Raw genomic sequence first — 22,856 nt, 5'->3', positions numbered from 1 at the left:
AAAAAAAATATCAAATATATAAATAAAATTTTAATTTTAGATATTAATATTTAATTCCTTTTAATTTTTACTCATATTAAAATAAAAAATCATTTTTTATAACATTTAATAGAGAAGAAAAATTTGAGGAAAAATAAATTTCTTTCTTATTTTGTTTTCTTAACAGGGAAAATAAATTTCTTCTTATTTTCCTTTTCTTCCCTTTTCTGAAGTAAAATTCTCAATCAAAACAGATCTTAAAACTATAAAAACAACGCGCACACGCACGCACACAAAAGCCAACTATGCACATAAATCTTCTAAATAGAATTTCAGCACTCTATGAGCAACTGTCAAAATACCAAAATCAGGGAGACAGAGAGAGGGATTGCACCAAGCTCCTTAGAAACTCTTAACCAAAAACTCATAAAAGCTAAAAATTACATTCATCCTCAATGCCAATACAATAATCGAAGCAAGGAATGAAGGCTAATAAAAGCTTAAGATCAAAGAAACAAATAACGGGTTTTTGAAACGCTCTGCAGAAAGAGAAATGAAAATACAGGATTATGTACCTACGTTTCATGATTCTTCACAAACCATAACCTCAAGATGGCCTGGTGGAAACCATCCTGCGCAGAGGGGGTGGGGGGAATGGGAGAAAATAAACAAGATACAAACAAATCCTTCAATTCATCAACTGCTCTTGCACATGAAGCACACCTGTATGACAGGTATACCAACTCTACCCCATGTTTTGGAAGACGCCCGAGAAGTTTGGTATCTTGTCAACATGCTTCAGGGCACGCTCAGCTATCTGTCGTGTTCGATAATCAGCATGCTGGAAGGCATCAACAAGTGCCGTGCTGATATTTGGATCACCTGAAACTTCATATGCTATGTCTTCGGACCGCAGGATTCTTTCAACTGCCCAAACTGCCCTCCTCCTCAGGTTGTCTGTTCGTTTCTCAGTCAACACATCAATTATGGGCTTTATTCCTTCTGCCTCACACAACACCATCACCCCTTGCTCAACATCAACCCCATCCTCTAACAAAGTGGAGAGTGCTGCGAGTGATGCCTCAACAACCTTCTCATTTGTATGGTCCAAAAGGGCTACCAACTTCTCCACAGCCTGTCCATCCAGGAGACAAAAGGATTCTTTCAGCGAGCATAACCCAAGGTGGATTCTGCAGAGTCCAGTTAGGACAGGTTGTTTACTTAAACATGAGAAGATTGAGGCACAAAAACTTTGTGGTGGCAACTCGGGCAATTTAGTCAAGTTTTTAGATTCCTGCGATAGATTCTCCAAAGCAATGGCTGAAACCATTTGCACATTGTCGAGACCGTTGGACTGAAGCAGCTCAATGAACAAGGCAGTCAGATTGTGTTCACGGCACAGTGCAATTGCACCAGGTTCATCAGCTAGATCAAATGTAACCCTTGCAAGAACCCGAACAAGCCCTTCTAGGTATGGGGTCATAAAGCGGGAACCTCTAGTCTCCCCCTGCCGAATCCTAATCACTCTAGAGATGATCTTCTGGAAGGCATTCTCATCTAGCATTTGTCGTGTGAGGCCCAAGTCCCTCTCGGGGAGATCAGCTAGAAGGCCGACAGCTGCTGCCTGCTCGTCAGTTATTCCAATGTTTTCTGATATGGCCTTGATTAGGCTGCCAAGCTGGCCGGCCGTGCCACGCAGGGCCTCAGCTAGTTCCTGACCCATGTGTGGAGAGAGGTTCTGGAGAAGTTTTATGGAAGCCAGGCGCAAATCCTTCTGTGGAGCCTCAATGAACTGAACCAGACTAATAGTAGCACCAGAGCTTTTAATGGCAGAAACAACATTCAGAACAGTTGTTGGAGAACCGGTGAGTCCAACAAGAACCTGGAGAAGCTTGCTTTCAATGGCGGGGCCTGTGTTGCTAATGAGATGGAGTAGCTTATGGACAATTTCCTCTGACACCAGAGTTTCATGGTCAGGTCCAACTGGAATGGAATCAAAGTCATACCCAGAGCTCACAATATTGGCTAGAATGGTTGCTGAAACCTCTTTCAGACGCATGGGGAGCTGACTAATGCCAACAGCAAAGAGGTCCTTAACAAGAGGTCGTAGGATTCCAGCCTCTATCAACACCTTGGCACTGGCCTCACATGATGAAATCTGGTTTAGAGCTTTTAGGGCAGCTTCTCTTGATTGAATGTTCCCACTTGTCATTATATTAATCAGCGATGAACCTACAGTTTTAGCCACAGATACTTTCACATCGTTGTTCAGAACCAACTCTCCAAGGCATGCAGCCATGGACAGTTTGGTTTCCGGTGGGCCTGCGGAAACCTCATTATGGTGAGAAAGAGCACAGTAGGAAGACAATGATTAGAAAAATATAGAATAAAAGAAACACCTATATTCGAATATAAGAATGCATAGCTTTCAATTAGTCTGAAGAAGCTCAAAACTTGCACCAATAATCATTCATTGGAAAGGCAAATTGTTCCCTTGGTGTCTAAGAAGAAAAAAACATAAATTTTGTAGTCCAAATAACCCTGTGAACAATTCTCACCAATGGAATGTATACCTATATCAACAAATGAATATGAACTTAAACAGAAAACGGAAGTGCCCTGGAATCCAGAACAAATCTCTTTCTTCCAAGGCAGAGCAGCAGTTCAGTTTCTTTCAAGAACCATGCTTACTGCAAGGAAGCTGCAGCCTGCAGTATATTGGCTTTTGCTCAAGCCAAAAAACTGCATGCCAGTTGTACCTAGTGAACCCAGCCTGGTCCACTAGGACCAGTGCAAACAATTTCACCACCAGTAGTAAATAAATATGCATTCCCCCACTTCTGCAAGCAACCATGCCTAAAATAAGAAACAAACTAGCAACTAGCACTGTGCAGGATAATATGCAAAGGTAAATATTGAGAGGGGGAAAAGAACCTTCAAGAAGTAGCGTTAGCAGAGGCTGCAGCCAACCACTTTCGGCCATCTGCCGCACATTATTCTCAGATTTCGCCAAATTTTCTAGTGTTCTATCAGCTTTCTCAACAGTAAGAACATTTTCAGACTTGCTACTTGTCATTCCAACTAATATAAGAATTGCTCCATTGACTGATCCAATTTTTTCACATAAGAGTTCAGATTTGGAGAGCTCATACAGCAAATAGATAGCTTCCTCCCTCTCTTTGGAAAGCTCATGAGACAAAAATTTCACTATTGTGCGTACAGTATCCCCTTCAGCCATTATTTCCTAGAAAAAAGAAAGAGAAAGCAGTTGTAATCAAACAGCACAACTGATGCATGATTTTGATATGTTTAGCAAAGCTGTATACAGAACAAGCAAAGCAGTGACACCTTATTATCACTGTCTTCCGCCACCACAATTCTAAGGGTTTCCAAAGCTTTACACCGAACCTTACGGCTGCTGCTCTTCAATGTATCAACAATCATGGGTATCATATCATGGAAAACATGCTTATTCGATTGGGTTGTTCGGCATACATGCTGAACATACTTCAAAGCATGAAGAATATCATTTTCAGAACTGCCAGAAGATAATGACCTACGAGCCATATCAAGCTGAGCACCTTCATTTCTAGCAGTCCATTCCTCAATGGTGTTTCGTAAAGCTATACTTGCGTTCAGATCTGTACTTTTTAGTTCCCTCAACGTCAATGGACAAACAAGCTTTCTTCCACTCTCCTTGCATTCCTTGAACCACTTTTCAATGGCTTCCCGCTCAAAAGTTTGACCATTTTCCAAAGTAACGGGTTCCCGCATCACTTGCTTTGTTAGAGGGCAAACAAATGCATCATAGATAGGCTCTATGCGTATTCTCTCAAATTGATAGCTATCGTCTGACTGGCTACCACTATCATAGCTTTCGTCCCAGCTCCCAGCCATCCAATCCACTTAATTGACCTTCCTGTTGCAAAGAAGCAATTTACTTAAAAATAAACCAGTGCAACCATAGTTGTGCATCTCAACAGTAATTAGGGAAGAATTTTCCAAACCAAAAAAAAAGAAAACAAAGACTTAATTTCAAGAAGATAAGTCCTTAATAAAAATCCATGCAATTCCTAATCAGGGGAATTGATAGCTAAACTAATATGGAGACAAACATTTATGACGAGAACTGAGAAATCGCCTTAGCTAAAGTAATATGGAGACAAACATTTATGAAGAGAACTGAGAAATCACCTAATAAGGATGGTTTCGACCGATTGAACTAAGTTGTAGCCACCCAATTTCTCTGCTGAATAGCAAAATTTTGAACTTGTTCGCGTTTCAAGAGTATTTAGTGTAGCACAAAATCAACTCGATACTAATGATCACAATGTTTGCATTGGAAAGTAAATCTCCGCATAGAATCTACAATTGAATGGGGAAACGGCATAGCACTGACGATAGAGTTCAGGATAAATGTATCATAAATTATTATCCCCGTAGATTACTTCTTTCCCCAATTGTGCATCAATTAATGCAAGTACTATGCAAACCAAGCATCAAGAATTCAGTAAAAGTAAAAAATGAACAGCTGAGAAAAATCAACTGGGAACTAGCTAGACATCGAATCCGAAGCTGATGCGTCCAAAATAAAATTCAACAGGTAATTCTGATTATTAATCAGCTGCAACATCGAATACTCAACGATTACCAAACTAGAGAAAGAGAGAAATGAGCAAGACTCGACCAAAATTCAAATCCCAGAGAGTTATTTGAAACGGGAACTGCAAAAAACCTCGTCTAACAGCAAGAGGCTCTGAAATGTTATAATTACACACAGTTCCACACCCTCCGCGAGAGCCCTAGCTGCGATTCTTTGACGTCCCAGAAGTGCTCAGTTCTTGTTCCTCCATAGCGCGATTCAACCTCGGGAGGACAAAGCACTGCAATTAGGGCTTCTCTCCTTTTCTTCCCCTTTGTCTTTTCCTTCGACACTGGAAAGAAGAAAAAGCAGAGGAGTTTTTTTATAAAATATTTTTATTTGAAGTAAAGAAGATGGCTTGGCTCTCGGTGAGAAATTACAACGAAGACTGCAGAGGACCAAAACAAAAAATATCTCTAAAAAGGAGAGAGAGAGAGAGAGAGAGAGAGAGAGAGAGAGAGGGTTGACTGGAGGCCGTTAGTTGTCGGCGCGACTAGAGCGAGCCACGGGAGTCACCAACCGGCTATGGCTAGCGTCCACCGTACTCCGACTGCCAGGCAGGCGGGGAGGCCAGGCTGGCTGGCTGGGAGAATGCACACGTGGGCGGAAAAGGGTCACGTCGGACGGCTAGAGGCTGACAAGCCACCAGCCTTTCTTACCGCCGCAGCTAAAATCAGACTGCGTGCATGCATGAAGCCTTAATTTTCAAACGATTCCAGAGACAATTTTCTATATAACACATGCTTCCTTTAATTATATTGTATATACATATATATATATATATATATATATATATATAAATGCTTGGGAACTTAAAAACCTATCGTGGACATTCTTTATTAACTTTTTATATTTTAAATTATGATTTTTAACTTTTATTTTCACTTATAAAATAAAAAAAATTTATATTTCAAGACAGCTATAATTCTTATTTTTCAAAAATATAAATCATCGGGCGCTCCCATGTTTTTTTTTATATTTTTGTTCTTGTTTGTGTAAGCATAATCCTGTTGTTCACTTAATATAATTGTTCTTCAAATTTCAACTTGCAAAATACACAAATAGAATTGCATTCCATCATTTGTCCACAACTGAAATTTTCTTCCCAAGAGGCCAAACCAGAGGGTATAATGCCTGTCCATCCAATCCTTCGCTATCAAAATTTATAAATAACGTTCGATATTATTGCATATAAGCTTTTAAATACGTTAGATTCGAAATTTAAAAACTATAATAAATAAAACGTGAAATTTATAAATCAATCTCTAGAAAAACAAAATTTTCAAAATACGAATTTCCAAAATAAAATGCCTGGAGAAAACAAGGTGCTAGGGCTTAGATTTGTCTCCAAAATAACTTGTAGCTTGACATTGTTCTCTCTTGCCTTAAAACCTTTGTCCGTCCATTTTGCCCAGTTGCTTCTAGGTTTTCCAAGGACGATATTTACCCATCAACAGTAATTGGAAATCAAAGGATCTCTTCCGCAAATACAATGTCGAAGATATATTGCACTGGAGCCAAAACAAGATCAGAAAAAATTCAGAACAAGGTAAGATCATTATAATTTGCAGAAGTAATTCGGAGGTAACGCCAAAGAGTAGAAGTATAGCTGTGAGCTACAAAAGATATATCGTTTAGGGTATAAGAATTAAGGTTTAGGATCTCAAGTAGGTATTAAATGTTTGAAAACAAGTGCAGGGGCTTTTTACCAATATGAATGTTCATAAAACAACTTCCCTGTTAGAAGGGCATCTTTGGGCCACAAGGCTCCTCGCTTTGCAAAGGTAGAGGAAGGGTCGTCACGGTGTACGCTGCCTTGCCCCTGCTTTTATGCAGAGAGGCTGTTTCCTTAGACTCGAACCCGTGACCAACCAGTCAAGATAGAGCAACCTCGAGATCCACCCTCAAAACAACTCCTTAGTTAATATAATAAGAACATAAAAATGAGATTATGCATAATAAATGTACTTAAAATTAGCTTCTGCTTAGCTCATGACCCCGTTGAGTGTGGACACACGAAATATAGAAGATTGGCTTTGAGACTTCCAAAAGCAAATTATACACAACAAACCTATTGAGGAAGACTACAAATCAAGGAGCAAACATAAGGCCCCAATTACGTGATATTTCCATTTGAGAAAAGTCAGCAAATCTCCTTATTATAGAAAGGCGTGTGAAAATTAATTTAGGATTAATTTTGTATTTATTCCATTATTCCCCAATTACAAGTATAAATAGGGGTTATAAATTGTTGTAAAAAAATATAATTTTAAAAAGAGTTTATATATATATATATATATATATATATATATATATATATATATTCTTCTTCCTTTAATTTTTTACATGGTATCAGAACTGTTTCATTGAACCTTTGCTCCGATTGTCCGGTGAGCTCACCACTAGCTACGCCATCGACGACAACAAAGGAACCGTCACTCCTTTGCTGCCTATCTGATCTTCGTTTCTGCCATCAACTACCTCCGACGTCGTTGTCTTTATTGTTTTTCTTTGCTGAAGTCTTCGACATTGTCATTGGCGTTTCCGTCAACTTTTTGACATCGTCTTCCTCGATCAGCTTGTTGCTCTTTCATATTTGCGCTTTCGCAGATCTGCCATCCAATATGACATCATCTCATGATCGTCTACGTTGTCGTCTTCAACAAAGCAGAGAACGCTCTGGTTCGTCTGAATCAGAGGTTGAAGACGACCTCCTTTTCACAGCTACAGATCTGCGCCCAGCCAACCCACGTCAAAAGTGGGTTCTGAATCCCACCATTACTTCCACTCAATTTTGAAGAGCAATTCCAAAGTGACCCACTGACAGCTTTATGGATCAAGGCAAATCAATATTTTAAATATTTAAAATATTCAATTGAGTGGAGAATCAATTCTTTCAAAGAAATATAAAAAAAAAAACTCTTGGCTATTCTCAACAATTCCACCCCTCCGCAATCCATGGCACACCAAGTAGGTAGTGTCAACTCTTCATTGGCAGGTACGCCCAATAGTGATCATCTATGGATTCTTGACAATGGTGCAACGGACCATATGGTTTACACACCCACTATTCTGACCCAATTTTTTCTAGTCCATAGTCGGACAGTTCATTACCGGATGGCTCCCATACCATCGTTACTCATATTGGATTAGTTCGATTCTCTTCTACTCTCACTTTAAATAATGTTCTTTGTGTCCCGACCTTTCATGTCAACCTAATTTCTGTTCGTAAGTTATGCAAATTACACCATTGTCTCATTATCTTTTCTTCTGATTTTTGTTCTATTCAGGACCTGTGCTCGATGAAGATGATTGGGATGGGAAATGAGCGAGATGGTCTCTACCACTTTGCAAACACCAGAAAAGCTTGTTGTCAGGCGGCCACCTCCACTTCGACTTCTCATGTTTGGCATCAACGTTTAGGACATTTGTCCAATAAAAATTTATCTAAAGAACCAAAAAATTGTAATTCTGATTTGCAATCATGTTTAATTTGCCCATTGGCTAAACAGACTCGTGCTCCATTTCCAACTAGTTCTATTTCTTCCCATAAACCTTTTGAATTACTACATGTTGACATTTGGGAGGCTTAGCGCACCCCTTCTATTATTGGTGCACATTATTTTCTCACTATTGTTGACAATTTTACCCGTAGTACTTGGGTTTTTTTAATGCACCACAAATCTGACACCCGTTCTCTCTTGCAATCTTTCATTCATCTCGTTGAAAACCAATTCTCTACCACCATCAAAATCATACAAAGTGATAATGGGCCAAAGTTTCACATGCCCACATTTTATACACTCAAGGGTATTGTCCACCAAACCAATTGTGTCTCCACTTCTCAACAAAACAGAGTGGTTGAATGCAAACATCGTCATCTCCTTAATGTTGTCTGCTCCTTACTCTTTCAAGCACATATGCCTACACACTTCTAAGGAGATGCTATTCTTACTGTAACTTATCTCATTAACCACACACCCTCTCCTGTTTTGGGTGGTTTATCTCCTTATGAAAAATTGCATGGTGTCAAACCCACATATACTCACCTGAAAGTATTTGGATGCTTGTGTTTTGCTTCTACTCACTCTCAGAACCCAACCAAATTCGACCCACGAGCCATCCAATGTGTCTTCCTTGGTTACCTGTATGGTCAAAAGGGATACCGGCTCTATAATCTTAGCACACACACAGTCTTTATTTCCCTAGATGTCATTTTTCATGAAGATATTTTTCCTTTGCCTCTTCTAAACCTGAACCGACAGAACCTGTCCTACCTTGTCCTGTATTTTCCCTTGACCATATTCTAGATGACCCGTCTCCTATTTCGTCACCATCACCATCAACATCTCCTATTCCGTCACCATCACCATCAACATCTCCTTTTCCAGTGCCCCGACGATCTAGTCATCCCATTAAGCCACCGACATACTTGTAGGATTTTCATGTGAAACAGGTTCTACCATCTCGACCACCCACTCAATCATCTGACTCTGCGCTGGTCCGTTCATCAAGTACTCCTTATCCTCTCACTAATTACCTTTCTTATTCCCGCTTATCTCCTATTCACCGTGCCTTCACCACGACTATCTCTTTTTCCAAAGAACCACAATCTTTCTTGCAGGCCATGACCGATCCAAACTGGCGTACTGCTATGCGTGTTGAGATTGATGCTCTCGAGCTCAACAATACCTGGATCCTCACTCCTCTCCCTCCAGGTAAGAAGCCTATTGGATGTAAATGGGTCTATAAGATCAAATACAATCTAGATGGATCCATCGAACGATACAAGGCTCGCCTCGTTGCCAAGGGTTACAGTCAACAAGAAGGCATTGACTACACCGAAACATTTGCTCCAGTCGCCAAGATGACCACCGTTCGCACCATTCTAGCACTTGCTTCCGTGCATAACTGGCATCTTCATCAGCTTGATGTCAACAACACTTTCCTCTATGGAGATCTGGAAGAAGAAGTATACATGCAGCTTCCACCGGGATTCAGACGAAAGGGGGAGACTAGAGTATGCAAGCTCATTAAGTCTCTCTATGGCCTTAAACAAGCCTCGAGGCAATGGTATGCCAAGCTCTCATCCACCCTTATTGATGTAGGATATTCACAGTCCAAGGCAAATTACTCACTTTTCGTCTGATCCCACAAGAACAATTTCACTGTCATTTAAGTATATGTGGATGATATTATCGTTGCAGGAAATAGTTTGGAGCAAATCAATGCAGTCAAGAAATTTCTAAGTGACCACGTCAAGCTTAAAGATCTAGGAATTCTCAAGTATTTCTTGGGAATTGAAGTGGCTCGTTCAACCAAGGGAGTATTTCGGTCCCAGAGGAAGTATGCCCTTGAGATGGAAGACACTGGCTTCCTTGGAGCTAAGCCTAGCAACTTTCCCATGGAACAAAACCTTGCACTCAGCAAGAGTGAAGGTAAACTCATTACAAATCCTTCATCATATAGACGACTTGTTGGAAGACTGATTCATTTGGCTGTCACAAGACCAAACTTAGCCTATTCAGTACATGTACTAAGTCAGTTTATGGACAAGCCACGTATACCACACTTGGATGCAGCACACAGAGTCTTGCGGTACATTAAGAAATCTCTAGGCCAGGGGCTTTTCTTATCGACTTCTAGTGAAATTCAATTCCATGCATACTGTGATGCAGATTGGGCACGCTGTAGGGATACTAGACGATCAGTCACCGGGTATTGCATCCTACTCGGAAAATCACTCATTTCCTGGAAGACCAAGAAGCAAACAATGGTCTCTCGCTCCTCAGCTGAAGCAGAGTATAGATCTATGGCCTCAACACACTGTGAGGTTACTTGGTTAAAATCTTTACTCTCAGATGACATATTCTCAACCAGTCAGACTGCACTATGATAATGAAGCTACCATACACATAGCCTCAAATCTAGTGTTTCATGAACAAACCAAGCATATTAAGATAGATTGTCATGTTGTTTGAGAAAAACTCCAAAATGGGATCATTCAAACAATCCATATGCACACAAGCCAGCAACCCGCTGATTTATTTACCAAAGCTCTTGAAGTTGCACAATTTAACTACCTACTTAGCAAGTTGGGTACTATAAATATCCACGCCAACTTGAGGGGGAGTGTTGAGAAAGACCACAAATCAAGAAGCAAACGTGAGGCCCCAATTACGTGATATTTCCATTTGAGAAAAGTTAGTAAATCTCCTTATTATAAAAAGGAGCATGAAAATTAATTTAGGATTAATTTTGCATTTATTCCAGGAGCGTGGAAATTAATTTAGGATTTATTTTGTATTTATTCTATTGTTCCCCACTTACAAGTATAAATAGGGATTGTAAATTGTTGTAAAAAAATATAATTTTGAATAGAGTTTTTTTTTTATATATATTTTTCTTCCTTTAATTTTTCACATGGTATCTTTAAAACTTGATATACATTATTGACCCACAACCTAAGAGTTTAAGCTTTTAGGTAAAGTGGTAATTTAACATGGTATCAGACCTTTGGTTACTAGGAAGTCCTGGGTTCTAATCTTGTCGCCCGCCTTAATTCTGTGGCATTATTTGTCATTTGTTTATCTCTCTACGTGCTATCAGGTTGCACATGTGGGGGAGTTTAAAGTTTGATATACATTGCTGACCCACAACCTAACAATTTAAGCTTTTAGGTAAATGGTAATCTAATAAAACCATTATATGAATTTTCTAAATATGCTAAAAAAGAAAAAATTTATGCCAGAGAGCATGTAATATTTTACAGGTTATGCATAAAGAGTTCAACACTGAACTGCTTACTGGGTCGAAAAAGCGTTGTACTTTTGTGGAACTGTTAAAATTATCAGCAACTGTTTTCAAGACAGCATGGTAGAACATGGTTTTCAAATTCTACTCTGAACACAATACAATAAAAAAGTTTGAGAAGATATAGGAGTGTTTAAATGCATGGCATAATGAAAAGGTGGGTTTAATATTTTACATATCTTGGCTAAACCGTGGTGCTAATTTTCATGACTATATCTCCATGGAGCTGTTAAGATTATTTACCTTTGATTTCAAGGTAGTGTGATAGACTGACGTAAGTTTGGCACTGCTAAATGATAAAAAGTGAAGAGCGACTGAGATGGTATGGGCAAGTGCAACACGAGCAAATAATGCATCAAAGAGGAGTGAACTAATTAATGTTAGTGGCAATAGAAGTGAATAAGAACTTTCCAGCTCTCCCATCTGTCAGAGGATATTGCCCAAGATTAGAGCGTTACCCCACCTAGCAAACTTAAGACAATGAAAGAATGAAAATTTGTTCAACTATGACTAAAAATTTAGAAAAGTCAAATGTTAATGACATGCAAAAAAATAAAAATGTTGTTCATTGATTACCATATAGTTGATTTTTCTTTCTCATTTCACGATAACCATTCAAAGAAGAAAAAATGAATTCCTTGTACTTTCCTTTCCTTTCCCTTGGCTTGAATTTCCTCACTTATTTCATATTAAAATAAATTGCCTACCTTCCTCTTTGGGGATGTTAGGCTGGTCAACCAAGAGTTGTTGGAGGGCGGCTAGATCACTGGCACTGCAATATGTAGTTCAAGATATATTCATAAACCTCAATGACAGAAGGTACAAAGTGCAACCACATCAAGACGTGCACATCTATTCACACATGTACGCCATGTTTTAATTCAAAATCAAATATTTCCATAGAAGATGTTGGAATTGACAGGCTTGGATTACTAAGAGATTGAAGCACAACTAGTGCAACATTGAATAATTGAACAGTCGATTCCTAAAACTGGTTTCCATTAAACATAAGCCTTTTTTAAACGAAACAAAATTTGTTTCTTCTATGCAAAGTTGCTATTTTATCATGCATTGGAGTTAATTCATATTGGAATACAGAACAATGTGCTTCCAGATTTTTTTTTTTGTTTTCTTTTTTATAAAAAAAGGAAAAAGAATGTACTTACAGAATAAATGCAAATCTAAGGCAGGGACTAAAAGCCACCAAAACTGCAGAGTAGAAAACTTTTCTTTCATGCAAATTTGTTTTTTGTTACGCATTGTAGTGGATTCATATTGGGATACAAAACAATGTGCTTCTATTTTTTAGTAAAAGGCAAAATAGCGTGTTTCTAGAATACTGTGAATATAACGGATGGGCGATAAACTTACCAAAAGTATAGGGAAGAAACCCACTCACTGTTACCTGGGTTTCAAAATAAGTTCTGAAAGGGCTGAAAGTACAGACTTTTTAAGAAGGTACCTGAAATTTATATACAAGGGAATTGGTGAGAACCTATATAACTTGATTACGGGGAAGGCATAATCAATTGACCATCAACCAATAGAATGACCAGGTAATTTTTTGTTACTTACAAAGTTGGTCTTAGATGAGAATTATGAAACAAACCACCCTGGAAGATGGGGAAAAACTGAAAGACAAATACCTCATTATCGTGTTTGATATACAAAGATGTTCTGTGTATTATGGTGGACAATGTTTTCCTAAATTCAAACAAAACACAAAAAGTTTCCCTCAAAAATAATATCAGGATTGACTCAGACCCTAATGCATCATTCTGCACTGGACCAAAATAACAGAAACAGGTCAGTCAGTGTCACTGGCCTGACCAAACCTTTCAAGACCCCACCATTTATTCACTTTACAATGGTTTAGGGAATCAAAAAATTTAAAATCAACGCTTTATCTTATTTCTCATGGGTTCAAAAAAATCCAAAACTCAAAATTAAAAACATAACATAGAAATTATAAACAAAAATTAATAATGGCATACTCTGAGTGATGCATTTCATGAAGAAGCTTAAGCCCATCCAAGCAATCGGCAATAGTGGGTTTTATGCCAACTCGTTGCTCCAGTTGTTTCATTTTGAGTGGAACAGATCCCCCTTTAATTAGCTGTCTACCATCCCGAAGCATCTTTTCAAGGGATGAAACAATGCCAAAAAGCTCTTCCCTATATTTTTCTCCCTCAACATTAACAGGAAAGCTGTGAGACTGCTGTGAAAGAATTGGTATACATACAACTAAAAATGCATCATAAAAAGTACTAATCAGGAATGAAGAAAATTGAAACTAAAATAGAATTCGTTTTTCTCCAATTTTTTGGATGTCATATATTTAGACAGAAAACCATTTAAAAAAATAAAAGGACTTACAAAGTCTTTTTCATTGAAAGCAAAATGGTTTCCAAAGATTCCATCTGCTTACCCAAAATAGCGTCTGTAATGCCATTGACGCAATTTAAATTACCATAATTTTTAGCATCTTGGATAACCTGAACAACAGGGAGCAGAAAATGGAAATTATAACAAAAAAAAAAGGAAGATATTTTCTGAAGAATAACTGTGCCAAAGTACCTGGTTATGCACTACAATTAGGAAATGAACTAATCTAAAAAATTATAGTGTCAGAGTGAGAATGACCTGTAATCTCTCAATGATGGAAGATGCATTTCTGAACTGTGAAAGCAATCGAGATTGAAGCTCGTCCCATCTACCCATATCATCTTTAACTTTTCTCACCTTCTGCTGATACTTCTTCACCATAGCCTCCATGACAGATCACAGAAATGCTAGTTTTCAAGAATTCCCTATCAAAATTCCATAACTGGTTAACAGGGTTCTGCAAGAAACCCCTAGAGCTGCACTCTTAGGTTCTGGAAGAGTATGCATACATTATCATACAACAAGACCCTAAAATTGATGTCATTCTTCTGCTCTTCTTCAAACTATATTGAATAATTGCTTAACTAGAACTACATTAAATTAGTTCCAACTAGGGTAAAATACTCTCTGCCAGTAGCACAACCGAGCTAGAGTCAGTGTCTTGAATTATGGTAGAAACAAAAAACCAAGCCTCAAGTCTCACTAGGTGGATTCAACTACTTGAATCTTTTTCTGGCAATTCACGTGATCAAGGGCATTTTCTTTGGACAGCTTAAAAGCTATTAAACCCTTCCTCAATATCTCATTCCATGTTATTTTAGGTCTACCCTTATCCCTTCTATTCTCAGTAATAGTAACTAGCTCACTCCTCCTCAATGGTGCACTATTTGGCCGCCGTTTCAAATGCTCAAACCATCTAGCCTGCCCCTTCCATATCTTATCTTTTACTAGTGCTATGTCTAACTTATTGCAAATATGTTTGATCCTTAATTATTCTTTAATTTTACACCATGCATCCACCTTAGCATACACATTCGGAAACTTTTATTTTTTGGATATGTTGTTTCTTAATTGCTCAACATTCTAATTCATATAGCATGACTGATTAATAGTCATCCTATAGAACTTTCATTTCAATTTTAAGGTCTTTGATCACTTTGCACGCCCAAAGCACTCCTCCATTTTACCCAACCTACTTTAATTGTAAGTATTACATCCTCTTTGATTTCTCTTTCTACTTGCATAATAGATCCAAGGTATTAAAATATACTAGTGCTATTAATTTCTTGACCATCTTGTTTAGTCTTTTCTCCAATATTCCTCTTACTAGGGTAGAAATTACATTCCATGAATCCATATATTCCATCTTATTTCTACTTATCTTGAAACCTCTAGACTCTAAAGAGCTTCCCTCCATAATTCTAGCTCAGATTCTACTCTATTCCTACTTTCGTCAATCAAGAAAAAATCATCTGCAAACAATATATACCATGATATCTCATTGTGGATACTCCTAGTGAGTTCATCAATCACTAAAGCCAAAGAAGGGCTCAAAGAAGAACCTTGATGCACACCTATTGTGATTAGAAATTCTCCGAAGTCTAAACTATCCATTTGTAGTTCTAATGCTAGTTGTTAGTTATTACTCTATTACACATATCCTTAATGGCATTAGTATACCTACAACATACTCCCTTCTTTTCTAAAACACATTAGAGAACTTCCCTAGGTACCCATCATAGGCTTTCTCTTAGGTTAATAAAAACCATATGAAATTCCCTCTTCATTTCCCTAAACTTTTCCATTAATCTCCTTAAAAGATAATTAGCTTCTATAATCAATCTCCTAGGATAAACTTTTCCATTAATATTTTTAAAAGATAATTCTTCTGTTATCAATCTCCTAGGAATAAAAACAAATTGATTATCTAAGACTCTCATTTCTAACCTTATTCTTCATTAAATTACCCTTTCCCATTGTTTCATCGCGTAACTCATATGTTTAATTTCATGATAGTTATTACAATTTTGAATATGACCTTTGTTTTTGAATATAGATATTAACATGATTTTCCTCCATTCATCTAGCGTTTTCTTGGTTTTATAATTGTGTTGAATAAATTTGTTAACCATATACTTCCACAATTCCATTATCCACTAGACATTTCCAAACTTCAAAATGAGATGTTATTCGATCTTACAGATTTCCTATTTTTTTTATAATAAAAAAAGATATATTAAGAAAGAGGCTGCACAATCATTGTGAGGATATAAATCCTCAAAAAGAAAATAAAATAAAGTAAAAACTCAAAAATAAAAATTAAGAAATAAAATAAAAACAAAAATAAAATTTTCTATAATCAACGCTTAGATGGATTTCCTTAAATGGTAAGAGCAAAGTTGGACTTTAGTGACCCCCAAGATCCCAGGTTCGATTCCCCACTAGTGGTTTTCTTGGTGAATTACTAGGGATGCGTTAATGGATAGGTGGAAATATTTTCATCCTCCCGGTTTGGTGCCGTGGGAGGGCTTGTCAAGGTTTGAGTGTCATCTAAAAAAAATGCTATGATTAGTCAAGAAATCCCCTCTTCAATCCCTTCCGATCGTAGTTCACCGAACACTTCAAATTAGCTAATTTTCTCAGACCCTTCTTCACCTTAGATTTGTCACCATCAAGCCTAACTTCATTTCCTCCTTTGACCAGAAAAGATGAGGCCAAAGTCATCCAAAATATTCTGAGTATGGGTGTTCATGGGATGGATTGGGCTCAAATTCCACCCGATCCAAAGTCGATCCTAAGTTGAACTGTTGCGGATGCAGTTCAGATTAGTTTGGGTTGATTTGATTATTGGGTTAATTGGGTCGGGTTGGCAGTTTAGCTTGTTTAAAGGCGAAATAGAAAAGGAAAAAAAAAAACATAAATGAATATATATAAAAGTTTTGCTGCACATAATAACATATATTACATTGAAAGCACTACTTACACTAGTAGCATTCAAGTTAAATATATTAGATTAGTAGATTTCTCATTTAAAAAAAGAACAAAAAAAGAAAAAAAAAAAAAAGATAGTGCCCATGTAACGAAACGACGTAACACATTCAATAAGTACTACATTTTTCAGTTTTGCATTGGTAACACAAAGGTTCTAATAGAATCAAAGAAATATTATATATGTTGTCTAACATGCATACTATGAGCCACATTAAAAAATAAAATGCACAATCTATATGGGTCTTCCAAAAGAACTAAAACTTTCATATCCAGAACATCACTACAAAAGAAATGGAACCAAAAATATAAAAATTAACACATGCCAAAATGTGCCAATCTCATAGTCCATCTTATGCATTATTTCATAGGTCCTAGTAATTGTAGGGCCCTTATTAAATTTTCGTTTACATATATGCATTAGGGAACTCCACCTGTGATGCACTTAATGTCCTAATTTTTTCACATACAGCCGGTCCCAAGCCCAGGTAAAGAAGGAGGGTTGCGTTAGGTAGCTAACAGCCAGCATAAAATTTGTCAGGTCACTATGATATGAATCCTTATCGAATATTTGTTGAGGCGTCCCCTACGAGCGACACGTTGCACTTGAACCACCTAAGTATAGCGAAAAGTGGGCGAGGGTGGGCTAGGTCGTCACCCTGAAGCGACGCGCCGTGTCGGCACTCGGGTACGGTGTCAAATATGTGAGGGTTTCTACATCATTTTGGACGTGGGCAGGTAAAAACGTTAGTTCAAGAAACTAAGATTAGATTAGCAACTAGGAATATAGGGACACTTACGAGTAAAAGCATGGAAATTGTGGGTACAATGATTAGAAGAAGAATTAATATAATTTGATTTCAAGAAACTAAGTGGTTGGGGGAGAAAGCTAGATAAATTAATAAATTAGGATTTAAACTTTGGTACACTGAAAAAGAAAAACATAAGAATGGAGTAGGCATTATTATACACAAAAACTTAAAAGATAGCGTTGTGAATGTAACTAGAGTAGGGGATGAAATTATAAAAATCAAGATAGTATTAGGACAAGAGATAATAAATATCATTAGTGTTTATGCTCCTCAAGTCGGCTTAGCAAAAAATCTTAAGAGACAATTTTGGGAAGATATGGATAGTATTATACAAAACATACTAGGGACTGAGAAAATATTTATGAGAGGAAATCTAAATGGGCACGTTGGAAGAGATAATAAAAATTATGGGAGGATACGTAGAGGATATGGATATGGAGACAAAAATGAGTCTTGGGAGATGATTTTAGACTTCGCTATGTCATATGGTTTTAGTATAATGAATACTTGCTTTAAGAAGAGAGAAGAACACTTAATAACCTTTAAAAGTGGACAAAATAGAAGTCAAATAGGTTTTTTATTAACTAGGAGGGTTTATCACGCAAGGATTGTAAAGTTATTCCAGGTGAAAGCCTAACCACACAACATAGAGTCTTAATGCTAGATATATATATATATATATATATATATATATATATATATAAATGGAAGAAAAATGATAAAATAAGCCAATGTAAGAGAACTAGATGGTGGAACCTAAAAGGAGAAAATATAATAAAATTTAAAGATAAAATGATCAAAGATAGGGATTGGACCTTAGAGGATGGGATAGATACAAATACTCTTTGGAATAGATTAGCTAGCTCTATTAAAAAAATAGCAAAAGAGATTTTAGGTGAATCAAAGGGAAGATTCTCGAATAGCAAAGAGAGTTGGTGGTGGGATAAAGATGTACAAAAAATCACAAAGACAAAAAGAATTTGGTATAAAACGTGGCAAAAATGTAGAAACAAAGATAACTTAGAAAAATATAAAGAAGCAAGAAAAGATGCAAAAAAGGTCGTTAGTGAAACTAAATATAGATCATTTAATAGTTTGTATGATAGATTAGGCACAAAAGAAGGGGAAAGAGATATATTTAAACTTGCTAAAGCTAGAGAAAGGAAGAGTAAGGACTTAAAAAATGTAAAATGTATAAAAAGTGAAGATGATATTGTCTTGGTTAAGGACGAAGACATTAAAGATGACGAAGTTACTTTAGTAATTTGTTTAATGAAAACCAAATAGAAGGCTTAAACTTAGAATTGTCAAATGAGGAAAAGACTAAAAATATAAGATTTATTCGCAAAATTAGAGTTAACGAAGTTAAGTTTATACTAAAAAAGATGAGAAATGGGAAAGCTATGGAACCAGATAACATTTCAATTGAAGTTTGGAAATGCTTAGGTGATAACGGAATTATATGGTTAACTAATTTATTTAACACAATAGTAAAAACTAAGAAAATACCAGAAGAATGGAGGAAAAGAACTTTAATACCTATATACAAAAATAAAGGAGATATTCAAAATTGTAATAACTATCGTGGAATTAAACTTATGAGTCATACAATGAAACTATGGGAAAGGATAGTTGAACAAAGATTAAGGTTAGAAACGAAGGCCTTAGAAAATCAATTTATTTTATGCCTGAGAGATCTACCATAGAATCTATTTATCTTTTAAGAAGATTAATGGAAAAGTTTAGGGAAAAGAAGAGGGACTTGCATATGATATTTATTGACCTTGAGAAAGCATATGATAGGATACTTAGGGAAGTCCTATGGTGGATTTTAGAAAAAAAGGGTGTATGTAATAGGTATACCGATGTCATTAAGGATATGTATGATGGAGCAATGACAAGCGTAAGGACTATAGATAGAGAAACTAGAGAATTTCCAATCATCATAGGTGTACATCAAGGATCTGCTTTGAGTCCTTATCTTTTTACTTTAGTGATGGACCAATTGACTAAGAGTATTCAAAAGGAGGTTCCATGGTGTATGTTGTTTGCAGATGATATTGTATTAATTGACGAAACTAGGGATGAAGTAAAGGCTGAGTTAGAATTATAGAGAAACTTTCGAATCTAGAGGCTTTAGGATAAGTAGAAATAAGACAGAATATATGAAATGTAATTTTAGTAATGACAGGAGGAATATTGGAGACAAAATTAAACTTGATGATGAAGAAATAAATAGCACTGGTAGATTTCGATACCTTTGATCTATTATGCAAACTAAAAGAGAAATTGAAGATAATGTAATGCAAGAAGTTAAAGCAGGTTGGGTAAAATGGAGAAATGCTTCAAGTGTGCTCTGTGATCGTAGAATTCCCTTAAAATTGAAAGAGAATTTTTATAAGACAGCTATAAGATCAATTATGCTATATGGATCGGAATGTTGGGTGACGAAGAAACATAATATCTAAAAAGTTAAAGTTGTCGAAATGAAAATGCTTAGATGGATAAGTGGTATAACATTAAAAGATAAATTAAGGAATGAATATATTTGTGGTAAGTTAGGTGTAGCTCCTATAAAAATAAGGGAGGGACGACTCAGATGGTATGGACAGTTGCAATGTAGGCCACATAGTACACCTGAAAGAGTGACTTAGTTACTGTGAAGGGCAGTAGAAAGGGCAGGGGTAGACCTAAAATAACTTGAGAGGAGATAGTGAGTAAGGATTTCATATCGTTGAATCTATCAAAAGAAATAGTCCATGATCGCATAAATTGGCGGAAAATGATTCATATAGCCGACCCCACCTAGTGGGACTAAGGCTTGGTTTTGTTGTTGTTGCTGTTTATATATGCATTAGGGCCAGTTCGGGTTGGGTCGGGTGGGTTAGACACTAAATCCACAGGCCAACCTATACAATCGAGTTATGCAATATGGGAAAATGTCAACCTGGCCCATAAACCATTCAAAGATGATTTTTAAGGTTGGTTCGGTTTAGGTTGGGCAAGTTAGGTGGATTGTTGGACAACCCTAACTCTAAGTTTCAAAGTCATCTTAACTTCAGTGACTCTAATGTTGCAAATAAATCTTAAATTTTTAGCCTTTTCCTCTTTTGTCACTTCTAAGCTTAAGCTTTCAATTTGGTTTTCATGGAACAACTTGTTAAAGTAGCTTCACCACTTGTCTTTTATATCTTCTTCTTTAACCAAGGCATTATCATCCCCGTTCTTCATATATTTTATATTACATAAATCCTTGCGCTTTCTTTCTCTAGCTCTAGCAAGTTTATGCCTCTTTCTCCTTCTTTTGTACCTAGGTCTCAGCCACCATGAACTATTTGAGTAAGTCTCTCACTCTCTCTACACATGTTGTCTTGTCTATTATTCACATTGTTTCTTGATCTATCTTCTTCTCTTCTTTGTTGTTGCACTATCCTTCAATATGCCGGAAGAGCCAGTGGTCTCAAAGAAGTCAGGGATGCTCTATGAGAAGCGTTTGTTTGTGAGACACAAATTTCTTTGTTCCTTCACTCTTCGCTGTAGGGTTTTTCTTCTCCTTTCTACTATACTTTGTTTCTTTACTGAGAAAATCAGGAAAATAAACAAGCTTCAAGATTATATACCTTAGATGTTATATGTTTCCATTTGTAAGCAAAAATTCTATTCTACTGAGCCTCCTTCAAGTATTGGGCATGGTTCACTTGGGTTTTCCATAATGCAGCATAAAAATTGAGATTTTAAATTTTAAGCTTCTTTTTCCTCTATTGATATGAATGTTTTTATGATTCTTTATTTATGCGATGGGTTGACACAATAGATGTTGGCTTAGAAACAACTGGAGCTGAGACTGTATGGTGGTAAATGGTGATGTAGGAGGACCACTTTTCGGTCCAAAAATTAAAGAAAAAATATTATCCATGCAAAAAATAGTTAAAAAAATAAATTGCATAGAGTTACACTTTGCAGAACATCAAAGAAGCACATAATTTAGGCCTTGACATAAAAATCTAGAGGGTATTTAACAAAAATTATGCTCCAAACATATGCAGGGCATCTGCACATACTAATTAAAGTCATTCCACAATAAAACACATACCATAGTCCACCATTAGTACAAAGTTAATCTATTGTAGATTACTTTGCAAGAAGAAAAGCTAGATGCCAGTAAACAAATCCAGATAATTCAAAGAGATGAAATTTACTAAACCAATATTAAGCATTTCGTTAGAGAGAGCTTGCCAAGCTTGAGAGAGAGAACACAAATGACAACTGACGGAAAGGGACAAGGCACAGCCAAGGATTATAGTGGACTGTACACCAAATTTAATGAAGATTATTAATGTAGGAAAAAATATGACTTTTAAAGGTAAAATAGGATTAAATAAAGACAGAAATTTCACAAGAAATTATACAAGTTTGAATTCATCAAGCTTCTAAATTTTGGAGAGCAATATATTTGGGACAAGGATGAACATGGTACTTACATGAGCATGGTATATGAATCATTTTAAGCAAAGGAAACATTTGTTCCACGGGCCATGTCCTTTTAAAAAGAAATTAGACTTCAAGCTGGTATTACACAGTGCTAATGCCCAAATAGAATTAGCCGGAGTAACTATGCAGAAATAATCAACAGAATCGCAGTGTGTTATGGAAAAAGAGAATTGATACATAAATAGTGAGAAAATCGGTAGAAGGGTTTTGCGCTTTTGAGTCTTTACGGTGGAAGAACCAAAAAAGAGAAAGGAGGACAGACCTGCACGTTCAGAAAACCAATCTCTACAACATAATGCCCAAACCATCCATACCCGAACCGTCAAAAACCGCACACAAAAAAAAAAAAAATTGCTTCAACATTTTGCAAATGCCTTAACAATGATCACTCATTGATTATTCATTCCATTTGAGAAATTTTAAAATGCCAAAAAATATGGGAAGCATTTTACAAAGCCTAAGCAACAATAAACTCAATTATTACTCATTCTAATTTGAAACTTTCTGTCGAGCGTGGTGGGTGAATAATCACCGTACCAAAAATTGATGAGGATACAAATAAGAAGTACAAGAAGTAGAAGTTTTGCTTGCCTGGGAGCGGAGGAAAGAGAAGAAGACACCGTCAGATTGCCGCCGGAATGCCGCCGCAAGCCGCCGCGGGAGAGGGAGAGCAGGATACGTGCGGACCATATGGGAGGAGAGGAGGAAATAGTATTTTAGTGTGGAGAAGTCGCGATAGTCGTGGG

General features: G+C 36.8%; 2 protein-coding genes across 3 annotated transcripts; both read right to left on the bottom strand.

Annotated features, from left to right (window-relative positions):
* Positions 1 to 367: 367 nt before the first annotated feature.
* Positions 368 to 12,161, bottom strand: LOC131162222 (U-box domain-containing protein 44). Its single transcript, XM_058118484.1, has 4 exons — positions 12,142 to 12,161; positions 3,328 to 3,898; positions 2,914 to 3,223; positions 368 to 2,301 (listed from the first exon to the last, which is right to left on the bottom strand). The coding sequence occupies exons 2-4, from the start codon at positions 3,874 to 3,876 to the stop codon at positions 725 to 727; spliced, it is 2,436 nt and encodes an 811-aa protein (XP_057974467.1). The 5' UTR covers positions 3,877 to 3,898; positions 12,142 to 12,161; the 3' UTR covers positions 368 to 724.
* Positions 5,784 to 22,850, bottom strand: LOC131162224 (uncharacterized protein At5g43822). 2 transcript variants are annotated; one of them, XM_058118486.1, is made up of 7 exons: positions 22,702 to 22,850; positions 14,078 to 14,244; positions 13,811 to 13,929; positions 13,429 to 13,608; positions 12,840 to 12,896; positions 12,142 to 12,206; positions 5,784 to 6,132 (listed from the first exon to the last, which is right to left on the bottom strand). In XM_058118486.1, the coding sequence occupies exons 2-7, from the start codon at positions 14,207 to 14,209 to the stop codon at positions 6,089 to 6,091; spliced, it is 597 nt and encodes a 198-aa protein (XP_057974469.1). In that variant the 5' UTR covers positions 14,210 to 14,244; positions 22,702 to 22,850; the 3' UTR covers positions 5,784 to 6,088. The 2 variants fall into 2 exon arrangements, with proteins under 2 accessions (XP_057974469.1, XP_057974470.1); XM_058118487.1 differs by lacking the exon at positions 5,784 to 6,132 and having other exon boundaries at positions 12,173 to 12,206; positions 12,806 to 12,896; positions 22,702 to 22,849.
* Positions 22,851 to 22,856: the final 6 nt, after the last annotated feature.

The sequence above is a fragment of the Malania oleifera genome, chromosome 8, assembly GCF_029873635.1.
Source record: "Malania oleifera isolate guangnan ecotype guangnan chromosome 8, ASM2987363v1, whole genome shotgun sequence".
Lineage (NCBI taxonomy): Eukaryota > Viridiplantae > Streptophyta > Magnoliopsida > Santalales > Ximeniaceae > Malania > Malania oleifera.
The sequence above is the reverse complement of the archived record's forward strand: the minus strand, read 5'-3'. Positions and strand labels throughout refer to the sequence as shown.